This window comes from Urtica dioica, chromosome 9, assembly GCF_054948205.1.
Source record: "Urtica dioica subsp. dioica isolate 48M chromosome 9, U.dioica_male_clone48M_v1_H2, whole genome shotgun sequence".
In the NCBI taxonomy this organism is placed as follows: domain Eukaryota; kingdom Viridiplantae; phylum Streptophyta; class Magnoliopsida; order Rosales; family Urticaceae; genus Urtica; species Urtica dioica.
In genome coordinates, this window is record NC_142764.1 from 25922185 (window position 1) to 25945497 (window position 23313).

A 23313-nucleotide genomic window follows, 5' to 3' on the forward strand; every position below is an offset into this window, starting at 1 on the left:
ATATCAAAGATATGTGTATTCTTTAACTCGATTTGCTCGAAGGTCATCGATCCAACTCGGTTGGATTTAATGCAGTCAGAATTGGTGAAAACTTTGTGCTTGCTCGAAAAGATCTTTCCACCTTCGTTTTTCGACATAATGATCCACTTAACCGTCCACTTGGTACGTGAAGTGAAATTAGGAGGGCCCGTGATTTTACGGTGGATGTATCCAATCGAACGTTATATGAAAGTGTTGAAAAGCTACGTGAAGAACTACAATAGGCCGGAAGGAAGCATAGTTGAAAATTACATAGCAGAAGAGTCGGTTGGGTTTTGTTCTGAGTATTTAGCTAAAACAGACGAAATTGGGTTACCCAAGAATACCAATTTTGATTCAAAAGCTCTATCTACAGGTATTTTTTTAACACTTTATTTGTTTATTTAAATTATATATGAACATTATTTTTAAGTATTTGTTTCATTATAGGTACTTATTCGATCGTCAACCGAAAAGAATGGGAGCAAGCAAGTCTCCATGTGCTACACAACGTTTCCGAGGTCACGCCATTTGTGGATATTCATTTGAATGAGTTGAGAGTGAATAATCCAAAGAAGGGTAGAAATGAAAAATGGTTGCAAGAAGAGCACAACCGTTTGTTTCAAAACTGGCTTGGAAAACGCTTATTTAAAGAGGCAGGACATTCATCTACGTTTGAGTAAACTATCTGGAGGGTCTTCCTCAATGGTTACAAGGTACACTGCTTGGTCTGTTAATGGTTTTACATTTTACACAAGAGAACGAGACAACAAGCATCCCGTACAAAATAGTGGTGTTACATTGTTTGCCGAAGCTTTACATGTTTCGTCGGCAAAAGATAAGAATCCAAAACATGCTTTTATGAAGTATTACGGATACATTGAAGATATTTGGGAACTTGATTATTGCGGGTTGCGAGTCGCATTATTCAAGTGCAAATGGGCAGACAATAATCACGTTAAAGTTGATAATGAAGGTGTTACAATTGTCGACTTTAGACGGATTGGCTACGAGAATGATTCATTTATTTTGGCTTTGCAAGCAAGTCAAATGTTTTATGTTTCAGATCCAGCAAATCCTGAGTTATCGTTAGTGGTTCATATGAAAGCGAGAAACGGTAACGAAGAAGAAGACGAAGACATGTCTAGCATTCATCCGTTCACATCAAGATTACCGCCAATTGAACAAGAGATGGATGATTTTAATGATGACGATGTTTCACATCTACTTCGTAAGGATATAGATCCTATTTTTGTTTGATATTGAACATTTAGATAATGTATTTTCATTTTGGATTTTATGTTATTCTCCCGTGGACAACGTTATTTTTCATTCAAAATTTCTCTATACAATGTCATTTACATTAAAATTACATTTCTCCGACATCGCCGCGGCTGAGTACAACTCTCGCCGCGGCAGGATAATCTCGCCGCGGCAGTATACAAATTATGCCGCGGCGAGGACCTTTCTACAACGCTTAAACAAGCGTTGTAGAAACGTCGCCGCGGTAACGTATATTCCATGCCGCAGCGAGGTTATTTCTCCGCGGCGGGAATATCACCTCGCCGCGGCGAGATATCTTCTTAAAAACCCCAGACTCTCGGTACAAAAAAAACAAATTCTCACCGCGGCAATATACAAATTCTGCCGCGGCGATGACCTTTCTACAACGCTTAAACCTCGCCGCGGCAACGTATATTCCATGCCGCGGCGAGGTTATTTCACCGCGGCGGGAATATCACCTCGCCGCGGCGAGAATAGTCACGCCGCGGCGAGAAAGGTACCTAGCCGCGGCGAAGGGGCACTCTACCACATAATCATTCACTTTTTTTCCAATATTTAACCTGTTCTCCAACTAAAAATGATCATTCAATTAAAATTTCTACAATCAATAAAACAAACCAAACTAGTCTTAAACATATAACATCAAGTTTCAAACATATATGAAATAAAACACACCAAACGAGTCTCAAACAAAGACTGAAGTCTCAAACACACAAATAAAACACAGTAATCTAGTCATAAACATAAACAAACCAAGCAAGTCTTAAACTGAAACTTAAATTTAAAAAGAGTTTGAAATTTATATGGAAGAGTTGGTGTTGTTGGTTCTTGAAATTTACTCGTCATTCGGTGGTGGTGGTGGTGGGTTCGCCGGATATTGAGGAGGTGCCATATGCGGTGGCCACTGTGGTGGTGCGTACGGATAGTCGGAGTACTGAGGATATGGAGGAAATAACACCTGATTCTCTTGGTTGATGTCCCACCGAGAGTAGAGATCGTTCAATTGATTGATGTGAGAGGCGCCATACTCCGCTTGTTGGTGCATGTACTGTTGCGTGTGTTGGAACCCGCCGACGAGATAGTTGGAGCAATGAGCAATGTAGTCGATGGTGGCGGGGTCGATTAACGGAGGTGCTGGTAAGCGCAATAGGGGCTCCGCTTCCCCCTCTTCCCCCTCTTCCTCCGCTTCCTCCGCTTGTGGATCCTCCCTAATCTTGTACCGCTCGATAATGGAATCCGTAATAGGCCCCATTAGACTGTTGATCGTATCCCTTTTCGAGCGTGGTACCCCCGCATTTGTACAAAAGGCCGGTAATGATCGACGGATATGGCAAACCGTGTCGTTCATTAGTATAGTCGAGTTTCTTCATCCAAGTATAGATGAATCGACCGACGTTAATGGAAATTCCTTTAACAATGCAGAACAACACCTGGATACGATCTTCGTCGAGAGTGGTGAAGTGTTTGATCGGATAGAGACGAGCGCAAACAAAGTAAATCCACGCTTTAGCGATCCTGGTGAGTTGGTCACGCTTGAGTACCCTTTTTCCTTTTTCAGTGACCTAATCCTCTCCCGGAATGCACAACACCTGCGACATCTCCTGATGGCTGCAACTTCTTAGCAATTCTCGATAGCCCTCGTTCTCGAAAGGCACATCTGGGGTCCCAAGAAGATCGTTGATAGCTTCGACACTCATATCGACCGGTTTCCCACGGACCGTCACAACATCACCTTGGGAGTCCGGCAAGTTTGCGTAGAATTCGTACACGAAGTTGATGTTCGAATCGAACTCGGGTACATCACAGTACCTCCCCCAATCATGACCAACTATGCTGTTGTGGATTTGCTTTCCTATATCCGACGTATTGCTTACATTGAATCCTCTCTCATGGATAATGTTACGCGGCAAGATTTTGTCGTAGCGTTCCTCCGCGACCTTGCTAGTAAAGATACTCGAGTTGTATTCCTCTTCGGGAGACTGTTGACGAGGTCGCTTGCTTTTTCCTTTACTCTGACCTCTGGAAGAGCTCGGAGCCTTGGAGCCCGCCGTGTTTTTAGTTCGACGCATTTTCAAGCTCCTACAAACATAATCATAAACAATTCTACAATTAACATATAACAAATTATATATCAATTCCAACAATATATATTTAAACATGACAAATTAAAACAATTCCAACAATCACAAATAATTCATAAACAATTCGACCAATCACAAATTCATGAACAATTCGATCAATCACAAATTCATAAACAATTCAATCTCAACATTAATATACATAACCATTTTAACCACTAACCTATGTAACAATATGTCAAACACAATCCGGACATTTCAATTTAACTCAAATTCTCATTCAAATTCATTCATATCAACAAAACCCTAATTTCACTAAATTCACTCATTCAAATTCCACTAACCTAAATTCACTCATTCAAATTCCACTAACATAAACCCTAATTTCTTGTTCTAAATAGAGAAAATCAAACAAAACCCTAAATTTGTGAATTAAAAAAATCAAACTATATGCAATTCGGGTAAACAACAAGAAATCCATACCAACAACACGAAATTAAATCAATAACCACCTTAAAAAACTTTTACAATCATACCTTACAATGAGGTGGCGAGAGAGAGATAGAGAGGCGCGAGAGGAAGCACGGCGAGGACTCGGCGAGAGAAAAATGGCGGCGAGGACAAGGTGAGAGAGAGTTGGCGGCGAGGACAAGGCGACGGCGAGATTTTGGGGCGGTGAGGACGTGGCGAGGGATTTTGGAAGAAAAAAACTGGAGAGATGCGGCCGAAAATGGTTGTCTCGTGTGTGGGTATTGGAAAAAATGAGAAAAAAAAACTGAAAACGGCCTTTTATAGAGAAAACCTAAAAAACCTCGCTGCGGCGAAAATATGTCTTCGCCGCGGCGAGATGTTCCTACAACGGATATTATAAACGTTGTAGGCCACGGTATCCAACTCGCCGTGGCGAAGAATATTTCTAGCCGCGGCGAGATATCTTAGCCGCGGCGAGATATATACCTCGCCGCGGCGACGAGTTTCTACAACGCCTTTGTTAAGTGTTGTAGAAACCACCCGCCGCGGCGAGAGATGAATTTCGCCGCGGCGGATTACATTTTTTTACAACGCTTTCACTGTGCGTTGTAGTAAGTTCTCGCCGCGGCATAAAACACATGGCGCCGCGGCGTGGATTCTACAACGGATTGTTAAAGCGTTGTGGAAAATCTGAAACACCAAGTTTCTACAACGCTTAACTATATGCGTTGTAGAATCTCCATGTTTCTATAACGCTTAACCATATGCGTTGTAGAAACTTGGTGTTTCTACAACGCTTATCCATAAGCGTTGTAGAAACACCAAGTTTCTACAACGCTTGTCATAAGCGTTGTAGAATCCTTAGTTTCTACAACGCTTGTCATAAGCGTTGTAGAAAGTTGGTTGTATAATCCAACATTTGTAGTAGTGATGGTAGGGTTCTAGGTATGAATTGCGGTAGATCTTAAATACTGTGGTATTATTGTAAATACCGAAGTTATTTTCGTAAATACTGGAAATACCAAAAATCAGATTAAAAGATACATATTATTTAAAAAAAAATACTTAAAATATACCACATATGTCAAAATTAATTATTGTAAATATTATACTCATGAATCCTTTATATTCATCATAATAAAGTTTTTATTAGTAATAAAATTGGATAACTTTGGTTTAATCATATGTAAACATATTAAATATTTGTTTTTGAAATACCGCGTTAGACCTCTTTTTCGTGGTTTACCTTTGTAGTAATAGTTTACCATGCGGTAACGATAATCTGTGAACTTCGTCAAATGTAAAAAATATAACAAATTATAATAGATATACAATGTGTGGTACAGTAGCGGTATTTTAATTCTTGCAGTTTATCTATAAAACATCGATAACTACATTGCAATTAGTTACTAGGTGAGTCCGAAGAAAAGTATAGGGAATCTGACACATCGTTAGCTACTTTGAACCGGTCAAATACTACATTTGCTATATAAGAAGTGTGGAGAATAAAAATAATACCCTGGTAAAACAGTGGCAACGAAGAGCATCAGAAAAAAAAAAAAAAAAAAAAAAAAAAACTAAAATTATTAATAGATGGGTGGGCGTGGGAAACTAATAGTAGTGAAAGTGGGATTGATATTACTAGCCGCAGCCTTGTCCTTGCCGGTGGCGGCGTCTCAAGGCTCCCCCAAACCCAACCCCAAGTGCCTTGAGCGATGCGGTGAGACGAATATATCTTACCCTTTCGGAGTGGGCAAGGGTTGTTACATGGAGCCCAAGTTCAGAGTGACCTGCACGGACAACGTGGCGTACCTGGGGGAGGACAGCACAATCCCAGTCACGGAGATCTTCACCAACAGCAGCGAGATCCGGATCCTCCGGCCAGTGCTCAAGGACTGCTACACCCATACCGGGGACAGAGATAATACCCGGTCCCTGTTGTGGGCGAGTCTAGTCCCGCTCCGCACGGGAATGGCCGTGTCCCAGTCACGCAACAAGTTCTTCGGCGTCGGGTGCGACACTGGCGCCGGTTTCGACGGCCAAAAGGCCGGGGAGGATGAGCTGACGAGTATGCTCTGTCTGTCTGCTTGCGGCGGCGCCAAGTCGGTGGTTGGGGGATCGTGCTCCGGCATCGGCTGCTGCGAGCTCGCTATCCCCTCGGGTATCCAGGGTATCAATGTGACGGTCATGAGCTTATACAACCACACCAAAGTGAAGGATTTCAACCTCTGCAGCTACGCTTTTATCGTCGAGGACGGAAATTTCACGTTCTCCGGAGTGTCCAGCTTCGAGAAGCTCGACCTCGTGGACGAGCTTCCGATGATCCTCGACTGGTCCGTGGGAAATCAGTCATGCGACCAGGCCAGATCAGAGTCTTCTTACCACTGCAAGGGAAATTACACCACGTGCGTTGACTCTAACAGTACCGGGACTGGGTATCTCTGCCAGTGCTTGCCTGGTTACGAGGGAAATCCATACCACCCAGATGGTTGCCAAGGTTTTATATCTCAACTCTCAACCTTTACTAATACTTACAGCTTATTTATTTTATATATATGGCTAAAAGTTATAGCTTTTGATGTTATTGTTGCACGGTCCTAATAATAACAAGGTTTTATCTAGTTGTTGTTTTTATAAGCAACATGGTTTAAGTTATATTCTCAACTATAATTTTAAAGTGTCTTTTAACAATATCACTGCTAATTGTTTAAAAGTAAAAATGGAAATTATTTTATAGACAGAACTTTACTTATCTTTTTGAAAAAAATATTTAATTAAATTATTAATGACATGAAAAAAATAAAAACTAGTTGTATTTATTTCCGTTCAATGTAGGCTGGAATTATTTAAGTAAAATTGTTAATTAATTGTTCTTAATAACGTAATAGGTTTTGGATTTGAATTCCCTGAACGGCAGAAATGCATGCTCTCCTAACATTTATCTGAAATTATGTAATCTTATCCGATAGTGTCACATGCGTTTTGCACTGTGAATATATCATGTAATTTAGGCCAATAATGACACTTCTAATAAAAAAAGAAATTGTTCTTAATAAAATTAATGGTTAATTAAAAGGGTCCACTAGGAAAATAGTCAATTCAAACGTTTGATATTGTTAAATAGCCAACGTTTGATAAATCTTGGGTAAATAGTCATTTTCATGTATTTACAGACGTAAATCTTAGATAAATAGTCACCTCCACATATTAGGCCACGTCATTATTTAAGATTATTTACCTAAGATTTACCAAAAGTTGGCTATTTAAAAATGTCAAATGTTTCAGTTGGCTATTTTCCTAATTTTTTATCATTAAAATTATTTAACTATATATTAGTTATTTAGCAAACAATAAATTTGACTTGGTTTAGTTGCTTATAAATTTTTATGTTTATACTTGGTATACAGTTTTTATTGAAAATATATGAACATTAAGTTTAGTTAAATAACTATTTTCAATTAAAATTATAATATAATTATATAAATATTAAAAAAATAACTAGCTCAATTTATGTTTATGTCTCTATGATATAGCGCTGTGTTTATATTTGTGTTATTTTTTTTACTTTTTAAAATATTTTCGGCTAAAAAAACGCAAATACAACTACTCTACAGATATATTATTGTTTGAAAAGTAAGGCCAGGATTAGTTATCTTAATTTCAAAATTAATTTCAGATATTGATGAGTGCAAGCTGCGTATATACTGTAAGCACGGAAAATGCAAAAACACGGACGGGAAATTTAGATGCATCTGCAACAAATTCGACGGTTTCAAATCTAATGGAACTGAATGCATAAAAGATACTCAAAGAATTATTATCTATGCTCTGTCAGGTAACAATCCTTACATGTTTCTTTGGTATTTACACATACTTAAATTCTTCTTATTATGTTAAAGATTTTTTTTTTTTCTAAAGCACGAAGAAAATAATTTGTTTTTTGAAATCATGTGTATTAGTCTAATTCATTTTATGTATAAAAAAAATTAAAACTTCGAAATATGTAGAATTTTACACTAATACTATTGGACACGTAGTTTTCAAACAAAAAAAAAAAAAAAATTTAACCTTAAAACATTCAAATTGACCGTATAGCTGACCGCAGTCAACCACTGTAGTTTGACTGTAGACGATGTTGGCTGTGGTCAACTGAGGAAAGCTATTTAGTCAATAGGACACTAGATCATTATTAAAAATATAATTGACGTCGGTGTATAATAAAGCAACGCTAATTAAACTATTGTTTTACAAACTAATTAAAAACAATATTATAAGTAACATGTTGCTTCCAAATCATTTAAAAGCGGACGTTTAAAAGTGATATTTGGGTCTTTTGAAGTATTTTTTGTCGCTTCTAAATGCTTAATTTGTCCTAGTGGCATATGATGGTTACCTACCATTTGACAAAAAAAAAAAACCTTAAATTGATGGCAAATGGTAATTATTCTACATACATACATTTCTTAATAATATTTACCATTCGAAAAAAAAAATTGAAACCGAAGATTATTAATCAAATCAACTACGAAGGTTAATAAGCCATTAATCATCACTAAAAATGGTTAATAATATTTAGCACACATGCATATGATGATTAATAATAAATATCACGCAAAATTAGAAATAAACTTTAAAATTAAATTGACTGTTAATAATATTTATTATATAGGCATACGATTGTTAATTATATTTACCATTTGCGAAATTCAAAAAAGCACATGAAAGAAATTAAAAGAATTAGGTCACAAACCTAGACAAACTCAGACAAACATTAGATCAAAGTTCTTACCATAAAAAAATGTAAGAATTTGAATCCTCTTATTTCAACATTCTGGAGAGGAACAACGATTCTGGATTGTGATTGGATAGTTTAACTATAATTTTAATCAAAGGAGTCATTTGACTATTATTAATATTTAATACGGTTTCTTTAAGGACGTTCTAGAAATATGGTCAAAAGTAAATCTACTTTTTTTTTTTGTTTTAGCCCATGTTTGCCAAATTTTAGAAATATAGTCAGACGGATTGATAAGTAAAATAAAAAGTCTGATTTACCCTTATTTATGAACAAATTCGTCACTTTCTCTCTCCTACTTTTTTTTTACACTTTTTTTTTCTATAAAAACTTCAAAAAATCATGTCTATCTCATATGAACTCGAAATTAAGTGATTCCAAATCCTACGGATTCGTGACGCCGAGATCTTCAAAAATAGATCTATTGTGTTTGATGAAAAATCATGTTTAATGCCATAGATGTAGAAAAATCATGTTACTGCCTTAGACATGGAAATAACTGAAAATTTTCGAAAATCATCTGGAAATAAATGGAAACGTAAATATGATGCATTAAACATGATTTTTCATCAAACTCAATGGGTGTATTTTTGAAAATCTCGGCACCACGAATCGGTAGGATTTGGAATCACTCAATTTTTTCGAGTTCGTATGAGATAGATATGGACTTTTGAAGTTTTGATGAAAAAAAATGTTTGAAAAAAATAGAAGAGAGAAAGTGATGAATCTAAAAAAACGCTATATTTATTTAAGGACAAATGTGGAATTTTAACCTATTACCTCTAGTACTACCTAATATAATTGACTATTTTTCTAAAACTCTCTAAACGTGGGCTAAATCCTAAACCTTGAGTTTAAGGTGACCTAGTTAGTTACAAAATTCTTTCTTAAAGGCAAATCACTTAAAAATATTGAATTGAAACAAGTATAATCGAAGAATAATAATTAGAAAAGTGATCCAAGGTTTTAAAGTTCGAAGCAAAATTAGCAAACATTTTATGCCTTTGACATATAAATTTTAGACAATGTAACTATTTAAATAAACCATATACACGAAAAATAAAGTATGTACCCCATATTTAAAATTTATACATGACGGAACATATATATATTTTTTTTACACCTAGTACTTTATTTATTTATTTTTATATATTTTTTTACTGTTTTGTTAATTTTAGACAAATTTTAGTCATTTTAAAAATTTTATATTTTAATTAATTAGTTAGCTAGATCACAGCAGGTACACTTGGAATTTACCATACATTTATACATGTTATGATAAATGTCTAATTTTTAGTTTTCTCAAATTGAAGAATGTTGACATGCAGATATCGTCATTTAGCTATGGGTCCATCATTTGTGCAATTTATTTTTCCTATCAGTATATAATAAGTAGCCTAGAACAAATACTGTTGAATAATATAAAAAAATTTGTAACTAGCCAAATGATTACAATTCTATAAAAATTATAGTTTAATCACTCAAATATTAAAAAAAATAGCCTAATTCATACTTGACGCATGCAGCATGCCGGTTTGCTTCCCAGCTTTGTTAGTCAAATTTTACATAGAACATTTACATATTACTTTTACATGGAACATTCAAAATTGGTTTTTACACACAATTTGTACTATTATTTTCATTTTCAACAGAAAACCAAATACAAATTTTCATATATATTTCCCTCTAATTTATTTTCTTACACTCTTCCTAAAAAATTTAATTTTTTCACCGGTTTAAATTCTGGCTCTATTATTATTACATAACTCTAAATTATTTAACGATGAATATATGCTCAGTAGTAGCAGACACGATCATTTGATTATGACTTGTGATTAATTTTCTGTATGAAGGTGTGAGCGTTGGAGTTGTGGTTCTAGTTTGTACTAGTTTACTAATATGCTTGGTTTACAACAAAAGAAAGTTACTAGAACAAAAAGAGAGAATTTTTGAAGAAAACGGTGGTCTACTATTACAACGAAGACTGTGTAATGCTCATGGATCACTTGATGAGACGGCCAAGATCTTTACCGAAGAAGAGCTAAAAAAGGCAACGGATAATTACAATCAGATCCTCGGCGAAGGAGGTTATGGAGTAGTGTACAAAGGAATATTACGTGATGGAAGAGTGGTGGCTATAAAGAAGTCGAAAACTGGGATCAACACACAAACAGAACAACAGAAGGAACAGTTCATCAACGAAGTGATTTTGCTTATGCAAATCAACCACAGAAATGTTGTTAGACTCCTTGGGTGCTGCTTGGACACGGAAGTTCCTATTCTGGTTTACGAGTTCATCACAAACGGGACACTTTTTGAGCATATTCACAAGAGAGGCTTGTTCGGAGAATCGCCACAATCGTGGGATCTGAGGCTGAAGATCGCGACCGAAACAGCCGGCGCGCTCTCCTACTTGCACTCCGAAACAAATACGCCGATTTTACACCGAGACATCAAGTCAACGAACATATTGTTGGATGAGAATTTTAATGCAAAGGTGGCGGATTTTGGGGCGTCCAGGCTAGTTCCAACTGATCAAGTAGAGCTCTCGACTCTTGTGCAAGGAACGCTCGGATACTTAGACCCCGAATACTTACAATCGAGTCAATTAACACATAAAAGCGACGTCTACAGTTTCGGCGTGGTGTTGGCTGTGAAATCCCGAAATAATTTTTTTTTATTATATAGATTTTTTTTTTTATTTTCCTTTTTTAAGTTTGGATATATTTATAAGGTGGGTTATATATAAATATATATATATATATATATATATATATATATATATATATAGGTAGGCATGCAGCATATATATATGTGAGTATATTATGGACTTGGTTTGATATAATAAATATTATATATAGAAGATATTTCTTTTGTTACGTGGTATAAATAAATACATATATATATATATATGGTATAGTATATAATATTTTGTAGACTGTAGACTTTTGTTTTATATTATACAATATCTTTCTTTCCTTAACGTGAAAGGAAGCCAATTTTTTTAAACAATTAATATATATATATATATATATATATATATATATATATATATATATGTATCACCAAGGTTTAAAATATCGATACCGATACCCATACCGAGGTTCTGATTTTACGGATATATCGAGTATCGACGGATATATCGACGGATATTCTATAACAATTTCAATACCGACTACCGATGATATCGGTGATATATCGATGATATATCGATTACCAACGGATATATCGACATAAATCCTATAACAAGTAGATATTTTTAAATAACCAAATATATATATATATATATATATATATATATATATATATCATGGAATCCAAATTATGAAAATACAAAATCAAATACTACAAAGTTCATGACAAACAATTCTCGGATCTCGGTTCGAACCTCGGGAGGAACTTTAGTGCATGCTCTCGCATTTTTATTGGGATCGTTACCACTCAAGTGGTATTTCATTCGAGTTATCCCGCCACCTTTCATTTTCCAATCACAATCCCAATCACATGTTTTGATTCGCATTTTCTAAAATCACAATTTATCTATCCTAATTTCAATATCACATATTCCCGTCCACAATCATAAATTCCAATTCACACGTTGGAATATCATAATTTCTACACTAACCTTTTTGAAATAAAGATTCTGAAAATTTTCAACTCGCCGGAAAATTCTCCGGCCGCCGTCAAAATGGGTGGCGGGTCGTCGGAAAATTGAAAAACTCGTCGGAAATTTAAAAAAAGTTGGGGATCTAAAAAATAATCAAGTACTAATCTCAAATATGCAAAAAATTTCAACAAAACTAGAGTTAAATCGATGTAAAAATGAAAAAAAAAAATTCAACAATATCCGAACTTTATACTCATACCAGAGATATATCGGCTGATATCGGCGATATGGCATAACAATCCTTCATCGTCTGGTGATTTTTCACGGATATATATGGATATACCGATATATCACCGATATTTTATGGATATTTTATAAAACGATAACGGTTATGCACGATTTTTTACCGAGACTTCCAAAAAATGGATATATCGGCGATATATCCCTATATATCGCCGATATTTAAAACCTTGTGTATCACACATGTATTGTGGGCTTTAAAAGAATCAGTTACGTCTATACTTTTTCACAGGAAAAGTTGCGCGTGAGTTTGTTATTTTATGCGTAGTTGTAGTAGGTTTTCTTTTATGCCAAAAGTCTTATAAATACATCAGACCCCATAATCCCTTTTCTTTTTTTTTTCACGCCATTCTATCTCTCAGCCTCCCTCACGATCTCTCTCTCCCTATATTCACTTCTCTTCCCTCACAAATAAAAACCCTAATCACCAAATAGTCACCTTAATCTCTAGGTTTTGGGTTCAACAAGTGTTAGTGAGTTTTTCCAATCTCTTTTAAGGTATTTTTCTTCGTGCTCAGTTCATACTATCCCTTTTTTTTTTATGCTTTTATTTCGTTTTTCATAAGAAAAATTAGGGTTATTATTTCCTGTTTAGAAATCAGTTTTAAGCAATGTCAAAATCGCACGTTTTAAAATAGCTAAAAACGGTTTTTGGATCTAATTTTTTTACAGATTATACTTTCACATGTTATTTAATTGTGGTTTAAATTTTAGAATTTTTCGAGTTCTCATTATTATTTTATGAATTAATTGCGATCAGTGCGCAGACTAGTTTTTACCCTGATCTTTTTACAACAAAACGTCTTGTTTATATATCTACAAAATTCTTTTTGAGCTAATTTTTATACACGGCCTAGTTCTATATGTTTATGATATCTACTCCAAATTTTAGAATTTTTGGATGCCCACAGAATATATTTGGGATAAAATCCAAACGGTGTGCAGAATCGTTCCAAAACAGTTTTTGTTTTTAAAAAGACTAAATATTGCTTTCTTACACTTTTTATTTTTTTAAAAATAATCTGAGCATATTCTGTACATGCCTCTGAAGTAAGAAGTGTTCCAAATATTATTTCGCTCTCACAGTAATTTTTATAGATTTATTTTTCAAAAAAAATATTTTATCGACCCCAAGGGTATTTTCGTAATTTACACCTTCAGCCGGAATTTTGAAATTTCCAGAAACTAAGTCATGTATTAAATCCCTTTTCTTACCTGATAAGTAATAGTCAACCTTTTCCGTTTAGGTTCCGAGTCATTAAGAGCATCTTTTTCCTTCGACGGTCTTCGATCGTAATTCCGATATCCAGGTGAGAATAATCTCACTGCAACACAGATTAGTTCAAAATATACTAAGTATTATGTGATATGAAGTATTTATGTATTGTGTGAATTTTTGTGTGTGTGTTTGTTCGGAATGTGTTTGGTATGATTTGGTATGACGATATGTGAGTTATGTTATCTTATGATGTGTGTATTAGAATATCTATAACACATCTTATCTTGCTAGCTATGTTATCATGTATGTTTTTTTTTCTTATGTCGCTCATGCTTTTAACGTAATAAACACGGTTAATAAGTTAAGTAAGCAAGAGAGTCGTACCGCCTCGAACTATGGAGGTAACTAGAGGAATTTCTCGAGCCGAACTACGGGCTCACATAGAGAGTTCCTTATATGTTTATGTATGTGACGGGGCGTTCTATGGGAGGTCGCAGCCCCATGGTTCGTTACCAAAGTGTACATTAAAATCAGTACGGCTACTCTAGGGGACCCCCGAACTAAAATACGATAGACGTTTAAATAGGGTATCTCATGTCACGGTTAAATTTAAAATACTAATAACCGGTTCATGCATTTTATTTTATTACTTATGTTTTGTGAGTTATAAATATATAATACTATTCCTTTTTATTATTTTAAAGAATATTTGTAATGTAATAGAAAAATATAACAATTTCTTTGAAAAAAAAATATTTTATTACATTTTTTAATATTAAGAAAGTAATGTAAATATTAATTATGTATATCTATAAGAAAAAAGTTATAGGTATATTTTAAATTTGATTGTTTTATTAGAAATTTAAAAATATAAATAGTGCTACATATTTTATGATATTTTGTTATAAGATTTTTCTCGATATATCCGTCGATAATCTATATATCACCGATATAATCGATAGCCGGTATTAAAATTGTTATAAAATATTTGTTGATACTCGATATATCTGTAAAATCAGAACCTCGATATGGATATCGGTATCGATATTTTAAACTTTTGGTCTATACTACTCTTCTATTGATCAACGCATATGCTGTGGCTATTGCAATAACAATAAGGGGATGTCACGTATTGTCTGTTTTAGTAAACACTAATTGTTATTGATCAACGCATATACTATGGCTATTGCAACAATAATAAGGGGATGTCCCATACTTTGGTCGCAACTACATTGCAATTACCAGCAAGTGTTCGAAGAGAGTATCAAACACGGCCATTGGGAATCTGGCACATCACTATTATATGGCCTGGCGCGGAAAAGTAGTCGTGACTCGTGACCATTAATATTCCTCGCTGGCGGGCTTCCAGATGAATACTATACAAATATCTTTATTTCGAAGTCAGAAAGCAGAAAAAATAGAGAGAGAGAGAGAGAGAAAAAATAAAAATAAAAACAAGTCCGAACAAATTAGGCACGATTGTTACGATTTAAAACTTAGAACATCCGTATAATTTTAGTAAAAAAGAATAAAAAATTATAGCTCAGGCCTGCCAATTTTTAATTAAATATGCTACGTTTAATATAATGTATTTTTTATTAATGTTTTAAATAAGGTTTTTAAACTGTCTAATCTTTGTAATTCCTAAAAGGTAGAAATTAGGGCAGTTCAAAAAATGAACTAAATACCGCTTGCTCGGTAATTTTACACCACCTCAAAAGTAGAGGTAGTAGATTTTCAATTGGTAACAAAATTAATTAAAAAAAAGAACTAATTGACATATATATCTTACAATAAAAAATATTAAACAATGAAAAAAAACTAGATCAAAGTATATTGTCGCTTCTCGGTATTGCAATAATAATTAGGGGATGTCCCGTATATTTATTTATTTTAGTTAACTAGTAACTACGTTGCAATTACTAGGATAGGCCGAAGAAAGTATAGGTAATCTGACACTACATTTGAACAGGTCAGATACTACAGTTGGTAACTTGGTATATAAGAACCGTGGGTTGCCCGAAAATAATAAGATACCCTTATAAAATAGTGGCAACAAAGGAAAAAAAAAAATTATTGACTAAGTATCAGTAGGTATGGGCGAGGGCGGGAACGTAGTAGCCGTAGCAGTTGGATTGATATTCCTCGCGGCAGCGCTGCCGGTGGCGGCGTCTCAAGCCTATCCCAGGTGCCCAGAGCGGTGCGGCGATCTGACTATATCTTACCCTTTCGGAATCGGAGAGGAGTGCTCCATGGACGGCCGGTTCAGCCTCACATGCAACGACTCCGCGGGTCCCACCACGCCGGCCAAGGCTTACTGGGAGGGGAGCGACATCAACATCACGGGCATCTTCATCGACACCGGCGAGATCCGGATTCTCCAGCGCGTGGCCAGGGACTGCTACAGCCCGGCGGAGCGGGGGTCCTCGCGGCCCGCGGATCTGACGATCCCCTGGGGATTCGTCGTGTCACAGTCACGCAACAAGTTCTTCGCCGTCGGGTGCGACACCTACGCCCTCTTTGTTGGCTACAACCGACAGAAGGACAGGCAGATCACGGGCTGTATGTCTCTCTGCGACAGCGAAAGCTCGGTGGTCGGGGGCTCGTGCTCCGGTACCGGCTGCTGCGAGCTCGCTATCCCCACTGAGCTCTGGAAGCGTAAACTGACGCTTAGCAGTTACTACAACCACAGCGACGTGAAGGATTTCAACCCTTGCAGCTACGCTTTTACCGTCGAGAACGGGGTGTTCAACTTCACCGGATTGCCCAGCTTCACGGAACTCGACTCGCTGGACAAGCTTCCGCTGATCGTCGACTGGTCCGTTGGAAATCAGTCGTGCGACCAGGCCCGATCGGAGTCCGCTACATACTACTGCATGGGAAACACCACGTGCGTTGACTCCAAAACCGGGATTGGGTATCTCTGCCAATGCTTGCCTGGTTACCAGGGGAATCCCTACCATCCATATGGTTGCCAAGGTTTTATATCTCAACGACCTTCACTGCTAATAACTTTTTATTTCATTATATGGCTACACATTATAGATTTTTGGCACGGTCCTAAGCTTCCGAATTTGACATGCAGTTCCACAAATTGTCCTTAATCACCAATTGTATAAAAATTAAAATTATTATTAGAAAGAATTTAACTTTTTTCTTTCTGTAAAAAATAATTAATTAAATGATTAATGACATGACTAAAATACAAATTAGTTAGATATACTCGTAGTATATACAATTTTTATTAAAAAAAAATATGAACGATATATTCTAGTGATTTAGGTGTCAAATTTTTTATTTGTTTTTAGATGACTGTATGCTGAAGAAAAGGACGAAAATCTACAGATTCAGGAGAATCAGGACCATTGGTTGAAACTTGAAATGCAAGGCCAAAATTAATTATCTTAATTCCATATATACTGCTTTAATATTTTCAGATATCGATGAGTGTAAGATGGAAAGTAACTGTAACGGAACGTGCACAAACACGGCGGGGAGTTATAGCTGCGACTGCGATAAAGGTTTCACATTAATTCACGGGACTAGTTGCCAAGGTTTTATATCTCAACGACCTTCACTGCTAATAACTTTTTATTTCATTATATGGCTACAAATTATAGATTTTTGGCACGGTCCTAAGCTTCCGAATTTGACATGCAGTTCCACAAATTGTCCTTAATCACCAATTGTTTAAAAATTAAAATTATTATTAGAAAGAATTTCACTTTTTTCTTTCTGTAAAAAATAATTAATTAAATGATTAATGACATGACTAAAATACAAATTAGTTATATATACTCGTAGTATATACAATTTTTATTAAAAAAAAAAAATATATGAACGATATATTCTAGTGATTTAGGTGTCAAATTTTTTGTTTTTGTTTTTAGATGACTGTAAAAAGACGAAAATCTACAGATTCAGGAGAATCAGGACCATTGGTTGAAACTTGAAATGCAAGGCCAAAATTAATTATCTTAATTCCATATATACTGCTTTAATATTTTCAGATATCGATGAGTGTAAGATGGAAAGTAACTGTAACGGAACGTGCACAAACACGGCGGGGAATTATAGTTGCGACTGCGATAAAGGTTTCACATTAATTAACGGGACTAGTTGCATAAAAGAAACGAGTGGACCTCAAAGAGCTCTTATCTATATCCTGTCAGGTAACAATACTAGCATTGCAATACAGTATATCCATATCCGTACATGTTTTCTTTGGTATTTCTACGCATGCTTAATTTATTAAGTGTACGTAATACTTAGTCTAAATGTGTAAAAAAATTAAAAATCTTAAATTTATGTACAAATTTAATTAACAAATTTATAACTAACTAAGTCACCTAAACTAAGAAATTTGTTAAATACTAAATCTTTTGTAAATTTTAAATAAATAGTTATAACGGCAGCGTGACACATCTTCTTGATAGTTTTATTTGTCTTTGTGTTTCATGTTAATTTTTTTTTAAGTTTTATAGAGTATTTACGTTAATTTGAGCATGTAAATAATATTTCATGGCGATTTACTAAAAATTTATAAGGCAAAATTTAATATTTTTTATGATTATATATCTACTAAACCCTTTAATTAAATGTCTTTTAACACATATTTTTCAAATAAAATATCATAGCTTAGCTTTTTGATCGTCTGACCGAAGTTGATATTATTAATTTTTTTAAAAAATTTAGTCTATTTGACAGCAGTTAACTGTAGTTGACTTCGATCAAATAGATCAAATTTTTCGAAAAAATCAATGAAACCAACCGCAATTGACTGCGGTCAACGATCTCTTTTTTTTTCTTTTTCTTTTTTTATAAAAACAATGTCATTTTTTCCAAGTCGTGAAATATTTTCGAATTTAATTATATATATTGAAAAGGTTGGGTGGCATAGGCCACACTCATGGACTAGAGGGGATAAGATGGGACTCTTTTTTATTTTTATTTTTTATTTTTTTTTTAGTTTATGCATTTATGGGTCTAAAGTATTGACAATTAGTTTAGCTTAATACTCTGTTGGTACTCTATTTTAATAAAGCGTGTGACCAAAAGACAACTTTCATTAAAGCCGTCACAAGAAAAGAATATGTGGATGATCATATAGACAAAGAAACAATTAATTAAATAAAATAAGAGAACAACTTTCATTAAAGGCTAGTGAAATTCGCGCCAAAGATCATGCATTTCCATGGATAATTAGCGCTTAAAAATATTGTGAGGTGTGATGCACAACTTAAGTTGTCCTCTATTTTATTTAATTAATTGTTCCTTTGTCTATATGATCATCCACATGTTCTTTTCGTGTAACGGCTTTAATGAAAGTTGTCTTTTGGTCACACGCTTTATTAAAATAGGGTACCAAGAGAGTATTAAGTTAAATTAATTGCCAATACTATTTCAGACCATAAATGCATAACAAATAAAAATAAAAAAATCTCATTTTATCCCCGCACCGTGCTCAAGAACTCGTCCACTTACAAGGGGCAGAGCTAGATGGAGCTAGAGGGGCATTATAAGCCACCTAAACCTTAAAAATAAATTGGTATTTTGTTACCCGTAGTTTGTACTATTTTTACGTTGTTAACCTAAAAGTATATGGATTTTCATACATGTCACATCTATTTTTTTTCTTACACACCTTTCTGAAAAATTTAAATTATTTTTCCAGTTTAAATTCTAGCTCTGATATTATTCTATAACTCTAAACTATTCAACGATGAATTATATGATCAGTAGTAGCGTACACATAATATGGCTGATGATTATTCTTTTTTATGAAGGCGTGAGCGTCGGAGTTGTGGCTCTAGTTTGTGTTAGCTTACTGTTATGCTTGGTGTACAAGAAAAGAAAGCTCCTCATGCGAAAAGAGAGATTCTTTGAAAAAAATGGTGGTCTACTATTACAACGAAGACTGTGTAATACTCATGAGGAAAAAAGATCGTTTGATCAGACGGCCAAGATCTATACCGAAGAAGAGCTAAAAAAGGCAACGAATAATTACAATCATATCCTCGGTGAAGGAGGTTATGGAGTAGTTTACAAAGGAATATTGCCCGATGAAAGAATGGTGGCCGTAAAGAAGTCCAAAATAGGGATCAACACACAAACACAGGAACAGACTGAACAGTTCATCAACGAAGTTATTTTGCTCATGCAAATCAACCACAGGAATGTTGTAAGACTCCTTGGGTGTTGCTTGGACACAGAAATTCCTATTCTAGTTTACGAGTTCATCACAAACGGGACACTTTTCGAGCGTATTCACAAGAAAGACTTGTCAGAAGAATCGCCGCTCTCGTGGGACTTGAGATTGAAGATCGCGACTGAAGTAGCCGGGGCACTTGCCTATCTGCACTCCGAAACAAATACGCCAATTTTACACCGAGACATCAAGTCAATGAACATATTGTTGGATGAGAATTTCAATGCAAAGGTGGCGGATTTTGGGACGTCCAGGCTCGTTCCAACTGATCAAGAAGAGCTCTCGACTCTTGTGCAAGGAACACTCGGATACTTAGACCCCGAATACTTACAATCGAGTCAATTAACAGATAAAAGTGACGTCTACAGTTTTGGTGTCGTGTTGGCTGAGCTTCTCACTGGAAAAAGGGCTCTCGGTTTCAACAAAACAGAAGGTACTACCATCAATTTGGCAACGATTTTTATATCATTGGAAGAAGACGAAAAGTTTTGTGGAGTCATTGATGAAGAGATAGATTATGAAGTTAACGCTGAGGCAATCAAAGAAGTTGTGAGACTCACCAAAAGGTGCTTGAGGATAAAAGGAGAAGAGAGACCAACGATGAAGGAAGTGGCAATGGAGTTGGAGGGACTAAGAGTCATGGCTAAGCATATGTGGGGAAAAGTTGAACTTTCGAATGAAGAAGAGAATGCGTGCTTGCTTGGTTCATCATCAAATGATGCCACATATGGATGCGGTTATGACCTTGAAACTGGTTCTAGTATTGCTTCGTCTTCTCTCTATGACAGCATTCAAAACCAACCGTATTTAAAGTCTTATAAAGATGGGCGATAGGGTTAGTTATTGGCCCTTTTTATTTCTTAAATGGTATGTTTAGAATAATGTTTGGTGTGTTTAAATAGTATCAAAAGGATATCGATGAACAAAATATGTTTTTTTTATGCCTGATTGTACGTGTATTTGTTAGTGGCCTTAGTGTCTTTATTAGTCATCCTACGTCTTCTTTTCAAGGAATAAAAATATTTAAGATCATGTTTTGGAAAGTATTTAGAACTAATGTCATGAAGCGTTTAATGATATATACTAATTACTCTTTGTGTTTGAGTGGCTATCTAAAATATGGATCTAGAAGTTGCGTGAAAAAGCTTCAACACCTAGACAATCAGTGGTTACAATATGATCTACAGATAACTCGTCTTCCAAAAACACCTCGTTTTTCAATTTTATTTTGAGAACGTCTTGTTTTATTTATAGAAAAAAAAACTCATTTTTGTAATTTTATCTTGATATTTACAGCCTTTAGATTATCTTTTTCATTTTTTATACTTTTACATAATTTTTTATCAGTAGTTTAGAGTTTCATTACAAATATTGGCAAACTTATTTGAAAACTAAAAATAAATGAGGTACCATGGAATGTTATGAAATTCAAGGCATTCAAGGAGTTACCATCTGCAAATGAGTTATTGATGGAATTTTCCCTAATCTCGCATGCACATACACAGCCAGGCTGTACACAACCATGAATTCGAGTCCATGATTGATATCAATTGGGTCCACGCCCAAAAACACATTTTAGACATTTGTTCGTTGTTTTAACATCCTTTTAAATTTGAGACACACAAAAGAGACAGAGAATCCGGATTTCTATGAATACCATCCACGCAGTTCAATTTTACTAAATAAAAATATTATCCAAACCGAATTTTTTGTTGTCTAAAGTTCAAAATACTGTCTAATATAAGCTAATATTGAATTTTGGTTTAGCATTTCCTCACCATTTAAAAAAAAAAAAAAAAAAAACTAAGAAAGGGAGAGTATTGACACTCAGCAAAGTAACCTGGATGTTTTGAGAAAAGAAAGGAATGACCAGCTAGTCTGTAACATAAGGACAAAACCTAACGAGTAGAACATGAAAATAGGGAGAAGCTTAGAGGACTACAACACTAGTCATATAATAGGAGAATGTTGCCACGACCTAAATAATATAAAGGCTCTAAGTCACATGCTCGACAATTACAAAAAAAGAAATTGATCGAGGACACATATTCAGCGATTAACACTCATAAATAACTACATGAATTATGTTAGCTCACGATCAATGAATAAACCTTGACTATAAAAAGCAAACACTAGTACAAAATATGGCTCGCATGACATAAAAACTCGGCCGTGCAATTGTTTGCACAATTGAAGTCTTTAGGTGTGCAATTGTCCACGGCAAAAAAACTTTTTCGTCGTGCAAAACCCTTTTCATGGAGAATTTTTTCCGTGATGCAAACTACCAAAACATTTTTACTTTTTTTACTTTTTATTATAAGGAAAACAATGGGGAGTTCTCAAACACACATTTAAACTTATCGACACTCTTCTCTGTTACAAGTCCTCCCTCAACAATTCAATTTTTTGTTTTTCTCTTTTTAGTAGATTTGTTTATAATTAGAGACAATCTCTCATATAATGTTTATTGTGCTCAGCTTATCTAATGCTCGGTGCTTTGGGTTTCTCTGGTAATAATAATTTTTGTAACATTTTCAATCCCAATTGAAGAAGACATTAAAAATAATTTTACATTTGCAAACAAATGTCCGATTTATTCTTGTGAAAGACAAAAACTGTTTCTTTTCATGTTTGAGAACCAGGTTACGGGATAAGCATATTTTGTGAGATACCAACTTGAACTACTTGAACATTGTTATATATTGGTGATCATGTCAGTGTGGCAATATATGTATATATTTATATATATATATATATATATATATATATATATATATATATATATATATATATATATTTGCATGACTAATTCCCCCATGGCATATGCATATAATTATTATTCTTCAATGACTTGGTTACAAACATCAAATCGAACAAATAATAATGTAAATCATTTACCAACTTAAACAACGTATATTTATAAACCAGTTGAGCAAACATATAAATAATTTAAAACTAAGATCGTATATGATGGGGGACATTTGAGAAAGGAAATAATCAAAAGTCAGCGTGGTGGGAAAGGAAAAGCACGGCTTACCTTGGCTAGGTGACGAAGGTGCAATAATTTAATTAATACTACTTATTATGCATATTGCAATAATAAGTGTATATATTGATTTTATTTGCAACTAGCAAGTCCGAAGAAAGTATCAAACACGCGCGGCCATCGGGAATCTGACACATCATAGCTCTTCTGAAACGATCAGATATTACATTAGCTATAAAAGAAGTAAGAACTGAGTGTGGAGAGAGTATCAAAATAGAGGCAACAAGCACACACACAATTAATTATCAAGACATGAAAGCAGTCGTAACATTGGGATTGATATTCCT

At 34.9% G+C, this 23313-nt stretch overlaps 1 protein-coding gene across 1 annotated transcript; it reads left to right on the forward strand.

Moving 5' to 3' along the window:
• The first annotated feature begins 5444 nt into the window (after positions 1 to 5444).
• Positions 5445 to 21043, forward strand: LOC149386247 (uncharacterized). Its single transcript, XM_089626495.1, has 7 exons — positions 5445 to 6348; positions 7528 to 7686; positions 10500 to 11299; positions 15878 to 16751; positions 17210 to 17326; positions 17783 to 17944; positions 19559 to 21043. The coding sequence occupies exons 1-7, from the start codon at positions 5445 to 5447 to the stop codon at positions 20812 to 20814; spliced, it is 4272 nt and encodes a 1423-aa protein (XP_089482621.1). The 3' UTR covers positions 20815 to 21043.
• Positions 21044 to 23313: the final 2270 nt, after the last annotated feature.